This window comes from Triturus cristatus, chromosome 10 (assembly GCF_964204655.1).
Source record: "Triturus cristatus chromosome 10, aTriCri1.1, whole genome shotgun sequence".
In the NCBI taxonomy this organism is placed as follows: domain Eukaryota; kingdom Metazoa; phylum Chordata; class Amphibia; order Caudata; family Salamandridae; genus Triturus; species Triturus cristatus.
The window spans coordinates 372,366,223-372,380,886 of NC_140593.1; the positions used below are offsets into that span (position 1 = coordinate 372,366,223).

General features: G+C 43.1%; 1 protein-coding gene across 1 annotated transcript in view; it reads right to left on the reverse strand.

Annotated features, from left to right (window-relative positions):
* Positions 1-215: 215 nt before the first annotated feature.
* The window catches only part of RAPGEF5 (Rap guanine nucleotide exchange factor 5), a 970,266-nt gene continuing 955,817 nt past the window's right edge, over positions 216-14,664 (reverse strand). The window contains exons 25-26 of the mRNA XM_085631598.1: positions 10,654-10,708; positions 216-947 (exon numbers count right to left, since the gene is read on the reverse strand). Of these exons, the coding sequence (XP_085487724.1) occupies positions 829-947; positions 10,654-10,708 (174 nt within the window). The 3' untranslated portion in view covers positions 216-828. The remainder of the gene's footprint in view (positions 948-10,653; positions 10,709-14,664) is intronic.

Below are 14,664 nucleotides of genomic sequence, written 5' to 3' on the forward strand. Positions count from 1 at the left end.
TAAAGTTAAGATTACATGACACCTGTTACTGTATTTCAGAGTGCGTCCTCTCTACTTCTATAGGGCAGCCTAGAAAGAGGTTCCATATAGTCAAAATGGTAGAGCTATTGGACATTGCAAAGAATTTGATGTTGTATCCCATACATTATTATGAAGCATTTTACCAGTGTCAAAAACGAGATTACAAAATCTAATTCTGTAGAATAGGAAGCATGTGTTTTCAAAACTACTTTGGTTTCTCTTTATTAGCTTAGAATGACCATAGATATCCAACAAGGAACCTTTCAGGTCATATCCAGATACAGAGAAAATGTGGCAAAAAGTTTTATGTTCTCTAGGCCGAGACAGTGTATCCAAAATTGCGCAAATGCTCTTACGGCTTCCTATAAGGTGGCATCTTCAGAATTCACTAATCACTAAAAGGCAGTAGTTTCCATCTCCAAGGTAAAGATCCGCTGCAGCCAGACTGCCACTGAAAAGCCAGGTACACAGACCTTTCATCACATTCTTTTCATCACTGTCAATGTTTCAGGTCTAATACTGTTTTGAAATGAGCTCCTTCTGAAACTCAACCCTGAAATGACACTATCTTCAGATATAGGCATCGTTTGGAATTTGACAACAGTTGTCTTCTGGTTCTTCACGGTCTTCTAAGTGAGGGGCACAACGGCTGCATTGGGGCCGGTGCCCGGAAGTGCTTTTGCCTGCTCCATTTGCAGTAGTGAGCTACTGATAAAACTCAGTATACGGTTGCTCTATCAAAGCAGCATGCTTGGCATCAACATTCACCCAGTTCAAAGTGCCACAGTCTAGAAGATGCTGTTGGTTTTACGCTCGAGGTTCTATTCTGTGAGAAAGCTCGAACAGCATTTGCTGGCTGTCAATCACATGCAGGTGATGGATGCATGACTTGACATCTTGATGGTCCTTGTGCGGGACCTCACCAACTAAGGAAAGAAGAGAAATAAAGATCACATTAAGAGCTATCATTGCATTCACAAGCTGACTATCACCCTCTATGAATAGGTCATTGTGCGCAATAAGGACTCTTTCCTTGGCCATTGGAACGAAGATCTGTTAAAGTTAAGAGGGTAAGAACGCGGCACAACTTGCAGAAGAGCAGATAGACATCTATAGTTATATGTGTCAAAAATAGTTCCCCAACAATAGCAAATACCTTCTTGCAGGCTGGAAGGTGACTTGAAGGGCGATACAAAAAAAATGTATGGTTTGGAAATCACAATGCTCACAAAGACAAAGCATCCAGCTACATTACATTGATGAGCTTCAAACAGTGAAAATGAATCCATAATTGTTTAATTTATATGATAGAGTTTTATATTGAACTCTTTACCAGTTATCTGTAAAAAATGCTTCAAGCTGCCACACTTGTGCCTCCTCTTCAAACCCTACAGTGGGCGAGGTTCAAGGGTTTCAAGAGACACCAATCCCCTCACATGAATGTAAGGGGGTGCCTAGGAGTAGAGTGGATGAAGAATTTTATGTCTAGGTGTTACTTAAAGTGAAATGTTGAAATGTGTGGATAACTCTGCAAATTTACACATGCAATGCAACGTTATTTCTAGCCATTTTAACAAGTGATACACGTATGCCTGGTAGCAAACATGGGGGCATATTATCAAGACAGGCGATAAAATTATCGCCGCTTTAGCGGCAGAAAACTGCCGCTAAAACGGCGATAATGGGCTTGATAATATGCTCTATGGAATTCCAATTGAAGCTCAGGTTAGATGTCCTTCACATCTAACATGGGCTTCAATTGGAATGCCATAGAGCATATTATCAAGCCCATTATCGCCGTTTTAGCGGCAGTTTTCTGCCACTAAAGCGGCGATAATTTTATCGCCTGTCTTGATAATATGCCCCTTAGTCCTCTAGTCCCTAAAACTATTACCTGGAACCCAAACTTGATTAGCCCATCGTATGAAATGTTGCCAAGTAATGCTAACAATCATATTATTTGGATCACAACTTACTCAAGTCTTTAATGGGGAACATGATATTACATACCTTTAGGAAACATATATGGATTGTAGACCAAATTAATTGCCCAGATTCTGGCTAGGTATTTTCTCAGATTTTTATTTCTCAACAAACACTATGAAATTTAAGGCATGAAATGCTTGTACTACCAAGATAGCGCTCATGCTAAATGTGTACCAGCACTATCAGTATTACAGAAGTGGCAGCATAAGCATCTGAGGCACTTTCTGTAATTCTATAGTGCCTTGGGGGTGCACACCTATTGTGCCCATGGGGCACTGTTTGTATTACAACCTAGATATTCGAAGAGGAACAATATGGATTAACATTTGGGTAAAACCTAAAATTCTTAAACAGCCTCATGTATTTTAAAATCTAGATTTAGATCCTTGATCGTCCTTCTCTTCTACATGAAAATGCAAAATCCATTATTTTTCAGCATTTCTGAAAGAAGTGATAGATGTTTCTAGAATTAAGCCTAACATGAAGTTGCCTGCGCAGCTTTCACACTTCCCGTGTCAATCCCGTGTTACGCTGTTGACAATGATTAGTGATGTCTCCATGGCTAACACTTTCAGTCTGGACACTGCACTTTGGGAAGTGTGGTTTTTTTTTCGATTACTGCAGTGATGCGGATCATAGCCTCAAAAGCTGCAATAAATATTCAGTTAATTTGTTTCAAGCCTGACTAAATTTACAAATATACAATAAAAATCAGCACCAGTGGTGTCTCCAGAGTGAATTCAGCTGAATTAAGCTAGCCCCAGGCACTGAATTACTACACATAAAAATACGCTCTTGAAATTATTAGATTGCACAATAAGCCTGTTTCTGCAGCTGTGATTTTGACAGGCACCGCAACAACCTCAGGCTGGGTTTGCTTAATAGGTGAGTAATACATCCTTTACTGCCTCGTCAATTTACATTCTAATGCATTATTTGTAGGACTTATCCTAACGAAGACATCCCTTCCCAAGCAACAATGTTTTCCCTTTCCATTAAATAAGCCCACCCCGTTACCCAAGTAAGACTTGCTATTGTCTCCTGTTTAGGTCTCTCCTACAGAGCACATGTGCTGTGCTGCGAGACGTATTGTTCACAATTCAGTGAGCTTAAAAGCCACTCACAGCATACCATTGGTTGTTTTAGTTCTGCAATCATTCGATTGCTTTGCTCCCGTAGTCTAGTCTTCTCTTCCTTTCTTGTGTTAGATCCTGCCTGTAGCATGGACCAAGTAAATATTCTTTCTCGTCTTTTTACAATGCAATTTTATTAAATTATATATGCATTCTGGCATTATTCCTGGACGCGTAATGTGCTTTCCTGGCATATGGCTTCTTATGTGCTGTCTCTATTGATGCTTCAGTTACTTACACCCACAACCATACTACTCTATGCCACTCTACTCAACTCTACTCTATGCCATTTCACACAACTCCACTCTATGCCACTCCAAACTATTCTATGGCACTGTATGCTACTCGACTTGACTCTACGCCTCTCCATTCCACTGTATGCCACTCCACTCCACACAATGCCACCCTATTGCACTCTATACCACTCCACTCTACGCCACTCCACACTCTATGCCACTCCACTCCAAACAGTGCCATTCTAAGGAACTCTATGCTACTCCATTCTACGCCACTCCAACACACTCTATGCCACTCTACTCTATCTCACTCTATTCTACGCAACACCACTCACCTCTCAGCCACTCCATGTCACTCCACTCCATGCCACTCCACTCCACGCCACTTTGCCACTCCACTCTCTGCCACTCCAGTATATACAAATCTACTCTACACTACTTACTCTATTTCACTCCACTCCAGCCTATACGACTCTATGCTACTCCACTCTACGCCACTCCACTCTACGCCATTCTCCGGCTCTCTATGAAATGCCAGGCCACTCTACCCGATGCCACTCCATTCCACTCTACATCACTTTACGCCAAGCCATGCCACGCCACTCTACCCTACTCTACACCACTGCACACCAATGTACGCTACTCTACACCACTCCACTCTATGCCGCTCTCCTCTACAACACGCTCCTCTGCACCATACCACTGACTTTGCTGCTGCTGCATCGTGAACTGAAGCATACCCGATCCCCACTCATCGCACCGGGGTGCCCAATCTACAGGGACGCCGGACCCACAGTAAGAAACCGACTAGGCCTGGGCGGTGAACTTCGCTCCATTCATGGAGTTTGCAGAGATTTCTGCACTCCGCACTCCGTGGAGCTTGTGGAGTGCAGAAAACTCTGCTTCGCGATGTGTAGCGGAGTTTTTTCCCCACACACGATCGCGAACAGTAAGTTTGCGGTTGCGAACGGAAAGTTTGCGAGCGTGAGCTGCCGCTCGGGTAGAATTTCTACCCGAGCGGCAGGAATACCAGCACAAACTGCAGTTCGCACTGCACTCTGCCACTCGGGAACTTCGCTGAGTTTTTTTGTAACTTCGCGGAGTTCTACGTAGCAACACTCTGCGAACTATGCCCAGGCCTGAAACCGACCCATCACCTCCCCACAAAGTAAGAAACCGAAGTATCACCTCCCCTTCTGTGAGGAACTGACGCACCACCTCCCCCGCATGGCAGTAAGGGACCTGCAGATCACCTCGCCTGGAGAAAGGAACCGACACATCACCTTCCCTGCATGTAAGCAACCGATGCATCACCTTCCCTGCAGCTGTTTTTGTTTATGATTTTGACGCATCCAAGTTACTTTGTGTTGAAAGTGTTTCATCTATAGTTTGCTATGGACAGAACTGTTTTTACCTTCTAAGAAGTACATTTTGATTACTGTATTGTGGATTTTTATTGTTTTGGTCTTGTAAGGTTTAGATAAAGATTATTTATTTTTCTAAACTGATGCGGTGTACTTTTGTAGTGTTTTCACTGTATTACTGTATTTGTGCACAAATGCTTTACACACTGCCTATGAGATAAGCCTGTCTGCTTGTGCCAAGCTACCAAGGGTGCGAGCAAGGGTTATTTCAGAAGTTTATCTCCCTTACCCTGACTAGGTAGAAGGGTCCCTATTTGGACAAAGGTGCAAACCATTGCCACCTTGAGACCCCCATTTCTAACACATAGTCAATAGATTATGAAATCGATTGTGTTAACATTCAGCAACAGATAAATCATTACTAGTAGCAGTCAATTTAAGCATATTTTACAAAAGGAGTGGCTGTGCCGAATTTAGTGGTATATTAATCATGGATATATGTGTAGCTCCCACATGCGTGAATCCATCAACATTTGTCAATCATTATAGACTCAATTTGGCACAAGGTAATTGTGATTTGGAATGCAAGTACTGAGTGCTAAGTAACTTTCAGTTATTTAGGTGTATATTCAGGAGTAATGCAAGTTAGCATTTTTCACCCGTCTGTTTTTTTTAGTCAAATTGCAAAGAAATTAGTGATGACTTTCATAAGGTTACATTAGCAACTGAAGGGACGAGGAGGACGGATGAGGAGATAATGTTTCGGTTACTTTCAGGTAACATTCATTACTTGGTTTCTGCACTCTGCTTCCCAATACTCAGGTTCCATCATATCCTTTTCTTTTTTTGTAGAAATGGTAGCTTAAATATTACAGGATAAGGGGAAGGCTCTTTTTTTTCATTTGCACAGTTAAGTAGCGTGGTCATTTCATGGAAAGGGAAGAAGCTGTTGCTTGGAAAGAGGTGCTGTGTGTTGGATAAATTCTACATAAATGCATTAAGAAGTAATGAGTGAAGGAGTTCGGAATCAGAGTTATGAAGAATACCGGTAAATCATCTAAACATTCCTAAAAGCATAGACATATCAGACACATGCACTAGGCCAAGACTATTATGATGTAGACAAATGACTCTGGCAATCTGTGATCCTTTTACTGGCTTATTCTGGGACTGCACAGCTTACATAGTTCTTTACTGTTTACAGAGAGAACAGGGGTCTAAAACGTGATAAAGAATTGTCACATGACGTAAAGAACGTTTGTGAGTTGCTGGGGGCAGCAAAATGCTTTTAACTCATTAGACAGTGTAAGCTGGTTATAAGCAGTAGTAACAGCGGTGGCCTGTAGTGCGCAGCGGTGCATGCTGCTGCCGTCGTCTCACAGCTGGATGAACAGTGCTATAATGGTGTAAGACCCATACAAATAGGCCCAGAACTCAGGACTCCATCAGCCCCGCAAACATTTTAGAGAGCAAGGATGGGCTGGCACTCCCTGGAATAACACGAGTATTTGTTCTCTGGGGAACTACTGCAGAAGTCATTTGCAGGGAGGTAGGACTACGTTGATGAAACCACCAGAAGAACTTGTGCCATTACTCTATGGGCCGTGACGAAGTGGGATTACTTTTTCTAAACACGCTTCCCTAGATAGTTGACAGTGTTGATAGGATACATTGTTTCATATAAATGTGATGGTATATTTTGTAAAAGAACATAAAGGTTGTTCGTTTTAAGGCTGTCAATTGATAATATCACCAATGACTGAATAGTATTTTCTCACTAAACTTCATTAACAAATTACGTTTTAAAAAGCTTGTGTGCGATGACCAGCAAATAACAAAGTAGACATTTATCAGTCAAATAAAAATAATAAATATGAGGACTGCCTGCCATTTAGTTCATGTAGAAATCTGTTCATACTAATAAACAAGTCACACCACTGAGAATATATTGGCTTCTTACAGTCTACTTCAGGTCCCATGCATGGGACCACATCCAAACCCTCATCTTACAATGATATGTAGTCCTGCTAATTTGCAACCTCAACAGATTGAAGTAGAAAAGCTAAATAAGTATGGCATATCGAATCCCTTGAATCCCTCAAGTCACACACCAAAATCAAAGCTACCAGACACATCTGCATAAATTGCTCATAACAAGTACCTTCATATGAAACATTTGAACATTAATAAGGCTATGAAGGTAGATACTTCATCCCTCACAAAACAATTCTTCAACTTTCTCAGCAATGTCTAACCAAGGCCAAACCTTTCTATCTCCCAAGAAAATGTCAAATATTGAAAAATAATTCCACCCAGCACGCAACCAAAGTGATGGCCATGAGAAAAATCAAAGGACAAGAAATACAGAACTGATAACTTGCCTTTGTTCCTTAAAAATGTGTATGAGAATTTGAAAAACGTCTTCTATACTACCTGTTGGTCAAATATAGTTTCAGTGCAACTTTCCCCTCTACAGAAATATAGGCTGCAAAAGCGCAACACTTTTGTAATGGTTGACTTAATCGAATAACTCTCTATATACATTTGCTTCGCATTTTACTGACAATTTTCGGAAAATTCTGTTATATGTTCGGAGTTAAAACAAATGGATAGAGACAGCGCTCTCTCCTTGCATCAAACCATTATGATCTCAGGTTCGATCTGAACTAGGAAATGACTAAAACACGTTTTTATTGAAGGTTATCAAAAGTATCTTCATTGAATCACAAAGAGAATTTCACATTGCTACAGGAGACAATCCCCCTCCACACATAAATGCACTATACACTACAGTCACTGGGGAAACAATGACATTGCACAAAATGCTATTTCCGCCTTTGTGGATGATGCTTTTTCAGGTCTCGCCTAGGCAGCGCGCATGCGCTGCCCTAGGAGGTGACCTTTAGAAATTGGTCTGCTCTTTTCAAGCACTCGTGCTGGCATCCACCTTGCGGAAGTGAGCAGCGGTGCGCCGACCTTATGTTTTCAATTAGCATGGCCGCGCATGCCGTTCCTCGCTCCCGCAAGCACGAGTGCTTGAAAACAGCTTATTTTCCCCCACCCCGGCTCAGTTTGAGAGCACCCTTTCATACTGGATTTCTCTCCTTTTTTTTCTTTCCTTCTTTCCTTATGTGTATTTTTAATTTTACCTCTCTGATTTTCTTTTTTTTTTATTCTGCCAGTATGCATTTTTTCTTACTTTTATTTTCTGTCATTCCTCCCACTTTGATTCCCTTTCTTATTTCTTTTCTTCCCTATTATTCTTCCTTTCTTCCTCCATCACCTATCGCCACTACATCCTCCCTTGCTTCTTTACTTCCCTCTTTTCTTCCTTTTTTCATTCCTGCCCTTATTTCTTTTATTTCCACCCTCCGACATGCCCATTTCACCTCTATATAGTACTCTCCATAGTACTTATGCTGCGCAAATGTACTCTGCTGTTACAGACAGGTACTATAGTACTGATGCTGCGCACAGATACTCCTATAGTACTGATCCTACCTACGTGTTGCATTGTCAAACAGTTAACAACAATTCATAACCTTAGCGGCCTCTTGTGAAACTGCTCCAGGCAGCACTAAAGTGGACGAAGAGCTGCAGACACAAAACCTGCGCGTTGACTCAGGTCCACTGTGTGTGCTTTCTTCACACTCAGACTCTAAGTCATGAAATGCATTTTCACTATGCTTGCACATTGCACTGATGCAGATGTGCATGTACCTCTTTCAATCACTGACTCTTTCACGAGGGAACCAGTGTTTGTTCTTCGGTCACTTCTGGGGAGGACGTGATAACTAAGGACGCAGGGAACCGATGCTAACATCATATTTACATTTTCTTCCCAATGTGGTGTCTACTTATTTCCCCCAAATATGACTGCTGTGCACGTGTGTAAGAAGTACTCTCCATGTCTTGTTACATCCAGTAAACCTCTTGTGACACTGCCCAGGGCCTGGCGGTCTTCCCAGCTGTCCCAGGGCCCCTCCTCGGTTTTCATACAGTTGGCGCAGACTTTAAACCATATTCTTCCCACCAGTGCTAAGTCCCCCACGTCCCGCCCCCCACGTTTATCTGGCCGGCATCTGTGTTTAGGGCGGGAGGGTGCCGAGGGGTCAGGCCACTTAACTCCATGGCGAGCTTCCTGTTCGCTGCATCCAATTACGCGCATTAGAGTATCGATCCGAAAGCTTCGATCGGACATTACTGCGGAGATGCGTGTTAAGTACAGCGTCACCCGGAAGGGAGAGGGGACAGCAGTTGTGTACAGAGACACTATGGTATGCACTACTTAGAAGCTGACAGATTGTGGTCTCATTGAATATCTTGCTTTTTCTATTATGTTGAATCCGGCTTTATCCTGCTGCGTATTAATATAAAAAACTCCTAACAACTCCACTGAGTTCCTTTGTCGTCTTTCAGACCTGCTTGGCCAACTTTATATACTGAATTCTAATTTCTTGGTCTTGGGTGATTTTAATCTGCACATTGATGACTCGAGTTACCCTATTCCTAAGCAGTTTGTGAGCACGCTGTAGGGCTTCAATCTGGAACAATGTCAAACTGCCCCACTCATATGGCTGGTCATACATTGGACCTTATTTCTTCGCATTCATTGAATGTTCTCATGAGGTCGGCTTTCTTTGTTTATGTGTTTATTTATTACTCCATTGCGCCCCCTCCCGATGCCCGCACGGCAGGTCGTTATACCTCGGAGTACACGTACAGCTTCCTCCGCCTGCCACAGACCCCGGGCTGCCTGCCGCTCATGGTATCTGCCTTTCTCTGAGTTATGCAGGCTCTAGGCACTGGCTACCCGCTCTTTTCCAATCCTTTCCCTCCTCTTCGCGTCAAGGCACCATTTGCACCATAGCCCTACCCCTCCTGCAACTTCCTGCACTCATTCACCCTGGAGTGTTACTGTCGTTACAATGCCCATCTCCCGCGCTACTCCCTACATCATTAGCAATAAGTGTTCCCAGGGCACACGGATCGCATACTACATGTGTGATCTGCTACCACAGCTCGTATAGGACAACAGTAGTAACATCGTGATTAAGCCCTGGAACTTTGGTGGTACAGGCCTCTACAATTATTGAAAAATCACCAGACAGACATGTTTTGTTTATGTGTTTGTTTATTACTCCCTACCCGCTTTACTTAAAACACACGAGGGCTTATTTACAAGGCCCTTGCGCTACCTCAATGTCACTTTTGCATATATAACAAGCATTGGCATAGCCAATAGGTCTCACCTTTGGGACCTTATAAGTGTTTAGCCATGCAACAGTTGCATAACTAAATACTTATAAGGTCCCAAAAGCAAGACCTATTGGCTATGCCAAGCGGCCGTGCGGCTGCGAAAGTGATCGCGATCGAAAAACTTCAAAGCGGCCGCGAACGTGAAAGTAATCGCGGCGCTCGCGCCCTCGCCCATGCACTGTAGCTTTAGGCTGGCCTGGTAGCACTTTTTGGAGCCCTCTCAATAAGTCTCGCCAGACCAGCGCATGCGCTGGGTCAGGCAAGACCTCAAAACAGAAGCACCAGTAGCACAAGAGACTAGTAAATAAACTCTATGGTTTACTGCCTTGTAAATACACACCATATTTGCTACAGTAATTATTACAGTAAATATATAAGAACACTTTGCTCTCTAACATACCTTAAAAACATTGCCAATACCTCTCCCTAAACACTTATAACATCCCAAAGGCGAGACCTATTGGCTTTGCCAATGCTTGTTTTTTTACTTAGTGTGTAGGTTAGCTTTAGCCCACTAACCCTTCAGTACACACTATAAGTTCTAAGTCCTGAAGCGCATTAAACACACAAAATGCATAAAACAGGCTTCCTTGAATTCTTAGCACACAACCCTACTATGAACACTTTGCATAGGTAATAGTTGGTAGTACTCACCGTATTGGTTATTGCGACAGTATCTCAGAGATCGCACAGTGTCAGCAATCATATGCTGAAAGGAAAATAACAGACGGAAATTAGCAGATAAAATGAAGGGAGTGAAAGTCTGCTCTAGCACACCGTTTTTAGACCTAATTTCCCATACAAATGAAGGTGAACAAAGTTCTTACATCTGCCACTGTAATTGCTTTACAGTGTTTCCAAAGATCTGGGAGAGACTGAATACATAAACCGTTCAGATGTTTCGGTTTTGGTGCTGTGTAGCACCCTGTGGCCCGTAACCATCTTATTCTTGGAATTTCTGCAATTGGCATGAGTGTATCATTAACACAAACATATGGTCTAATCAAGTACAGCCTTGGAACTTTGCCGGATGCTTTCACAGCAGATGAGATGACTCCATAGAGAATTGAAGGAAGAGTGTCACTCGTGCTCTTCATATCCATCACACGCAGCCACATTTCCCAACCCAACCCAACAGTTCATGTCAATGTCCCTCAATGTACTGTCTCCCAGGTTACATTTGCAAAAGTTGGAACGTATCCCTACGAAAAGATTTCAAAGTCAGAGGCCAGGTTAGAAACCAGGTTGTATTTAGCTAGGAATGTATTCATAAAATCTCCCACAGAAGTGTGCAAAAAATGCAAAGACTCACTAGCTATTTCATTTCGTAGACTTAAACACCAGTACGGGTGCAAATTAAAATCCCCTGTGAGGATAACATGACTATTCTCCAGGCAGACGTTGGGCAGAGAACTAAAAAAAAACCTTAAGAGATGCTGCACTATTGGAGGTACCTGCCGAGGTTGAAGCATTATAAAAGTTTACTACCAACAAACTGAATAACTTATTGAAATTCAACAAAACTGCGCACAGTTAGGACACCCAGTTTGGATTGTTGACACAATCGACTCAAGTGTTAGAGAAATAAGAATAAGTAGACCACCCATGGCCCTCCCATGATTAGAGGGAACAGCAGGAAGTGGAAAAGAGGTAAAAACATTCATGAAAAGGGTGGTAGATCTATCCCAAGTCTCCTTTAAACAGACCACATTGAAATTAGCCACAAAGTCACAAAAATCTGCATTGTCTCTTTTGCTGGCAAGACTAGCAATATTACAGCTAAGTAAAAAAACAATGCCCAGCTCTCCCTGATTTAACATGGGTCCACTAGCACAAACAGACAGTTAGCATCAGTATCATTAGTCAGGAGTCAAATCATTCTCAGATAAGGAAATTAATGGGGCTAAGCAGTTAGTAGTAGGAACAGTGACCTCATACAGAATTAGTGGGACAGCAGCTGAAGGGGCAACAAAAGAGGGCCGATACATTAGACCCATTTTTACACAAACAGGATGGTTCGTAAAAGAAACCCAAAGGAATCACTGAAACACCAGTAGGTGTTTTGGATGACTATATAGATAACGGAAAACAAGCCGAATGTGTGTTGTTAAAATTTACCACGACACCGTCACCACCCAGTGACTTAGGCTGCGGGCCAAACCAGGAAACTCTCCTTTCCATAATAATGTTCCTGAACAAAGGCGAGTTATAACCTAAGCTTTTGTGCAACCACTGGACCATATTTCTGACGTGCCAATAAGTCTCATTGATATTAGATGCCAGCACAAGGACGTAAGCCAACACAATGACATTAGGTGCTGTGGCTGGATAGAGTTCAAGATGGGAAGCTGCAGTAGAACCACTGGTGGGATAGGTCAGTAAACAAGTGGGCATGGATGAGATGCCATCACTGAAGACCTTGCTGACCGAGGCTGAACTATTGGGACTTCAAGCCCTTGGCTCTCGGGTCTAAGGCCCACAACAGAATGACATCAGCAACGAAGAGCTGGGATCAATAATGACTGGAGGCTGAGAAAGACCCAGCTGTGGTGTAATACAAGCTCCACCTTCTGGGATGAGAAATGATCTTGAGTTTCTTCTTGCCTAGAATTTCCAGCAGCAGAGGCGCCACACCTTCCCTTGACATAGTGAGTTAGCGCCTATATTTTGGTCTTCAAGTCAGCCACAGCTTCTTCAATCTTTGAAAGTTTGCACTCACAAGCAGAGATTAAGGGGCTAACCAGGGATTCCAGTTTCAGAGATAAAGAGTCACTAACTTATCCACTATGTAGTTAAAGGATTTACTGGGCAGTGGATGGGCCAGAATACCACAAGGTGAAGAGTGACAGTCTGCCTTTGGCGTGGGCCTCATACTAGGTTTTTTCGTTTCAGACTCTCACAGTTTTTGGAATCTTGGCACCACCTGCACCACTAACCGCCATATCATTTGGAGTAGCCATGGAATGGCCATCATTTAGTTAAGGGTCACCGGGGCTGTCTTGGCACCAAGTCCTGACCTCTCTCAAAAAACCGCCTCCTTAATGGGCGAGACTATTTGCTGGCGAAGGGCCTGTGGACCAAACCCAAGCTCATTCTCCACTGCGTTAATGTCTTCTGAGATGGCGCCAAACCCAGAAGTGAGCAGCGTCGTGATATCAGTCCCGCTGCAAGGGTGCTTGGCAGCACCAACTGCCGCAGACAGTTTACACATGCCCATGGTCTCTGGTAAGCACAGCACTCAGTGTAGGTGTAATGACCACCTGAACTCCGCTGACCACACGGCGCGGCCTCATCCAATATCCTCCTCAAGCACTTCCAGCCCCAGTCACGGGACCTGAGTTTTGAAAATGCAGAGGAAGAGGAGCACTTACCATGATTCAAGCACTTCAATGGATTCAAGAAGTCTTAGGACCAAGAGGGAAGGCTCGGCCTGGCCTTGACTGGCTGCAGCACCGCAGGAGGCCAGAAGCATTTTTAGCACATTGCAGCAGCTGTGCCCCTTCTTCTGAAAGTGTACAATCCTGGGGATTGAAGTCCCACACCAGGAGCAGCCGAGAAAGCAAAGGACGGCAGACTAAGCACCCTGTGCCACAGGGTGGGGGTGGGGGGGGGCTAGAAGCATTTTAGCTGATTGCAGCAGCTACGCCCCTCCTCCTCAAAGTGTAGAATCCAGGGGATGACGTCCCACCCCAGGAGTTTAAATTAGATAAAGTACGCCATTTTCCTTTAACAGCTACACCACCTTTACATTTCCTTCACTCACCATGGAAGAAAATACAGGGACAGAGCAAATTAGATGGAACAATGCGCCTTCAAGAGACTTGGAGTGAAGATTCTATTTTTATTGAGGGTTATTGTGCTTATTGTTTGAATGCAGTGAGTTCCATTTCTGGCAGAGCAAAGGGAGGCCTTCTTGTGCTGATATCAACCAAACTTTACTCTTGTAAAATTAGAAGTTGTGTGTCTGTGGGTGTCCACGCTCAGGTATTATGCCTTGAGTTTGAGGGAGAAAAAAACCTAGTCTTGGTTAATTATTACAACAACATATTCTCCAAAGAGAGAGATAAGATCCTGACACCCCTGGACGCGGAACTAGAGAGGGTACTGGAACTTCCGGGTAATCAATCAGTCATTCTATGGGCGGGTGATTTTAATATTAGCCCGTGTATGTTTGCTATGAATGATCTTTGTGGGCTACGCAGGGAGAGTGGAAACACCCAGGATGCCGATTATCTACACTTCTCACACTGTACGTATGGTACGGCCTTAAACCAGATGTTAGCAAAATATGACTTGGATTTGCTAAGTTGTACTAAAAATAGAGATAATGTTAGCTGCCCTACTTTTACTGGTAGAGATGCCAATACTTTTATTGACCATTTCTTACTCTCAAACAACACTGCTTTCTCTAATTTATGGGTTAGCGAACAAGCTTTGAGTGATCATAATAGCATTTCCATTTCGCTGCATTGTTGGGGTGATGAATTGAGGAATGCTAGTAACTGTATTAACTCTGCCGAAGCTGTAAGACCAAATGGTATGAGGATAAGATGGTCAAGGATTATCCCACATGAATTTTTAAAGGAATTGTTAGCTAAACGCAGCAAAGAAATAGAGTACTGCCTTTGCGAGGATATTTCACCTTCTATTATACTTAATAGTGTT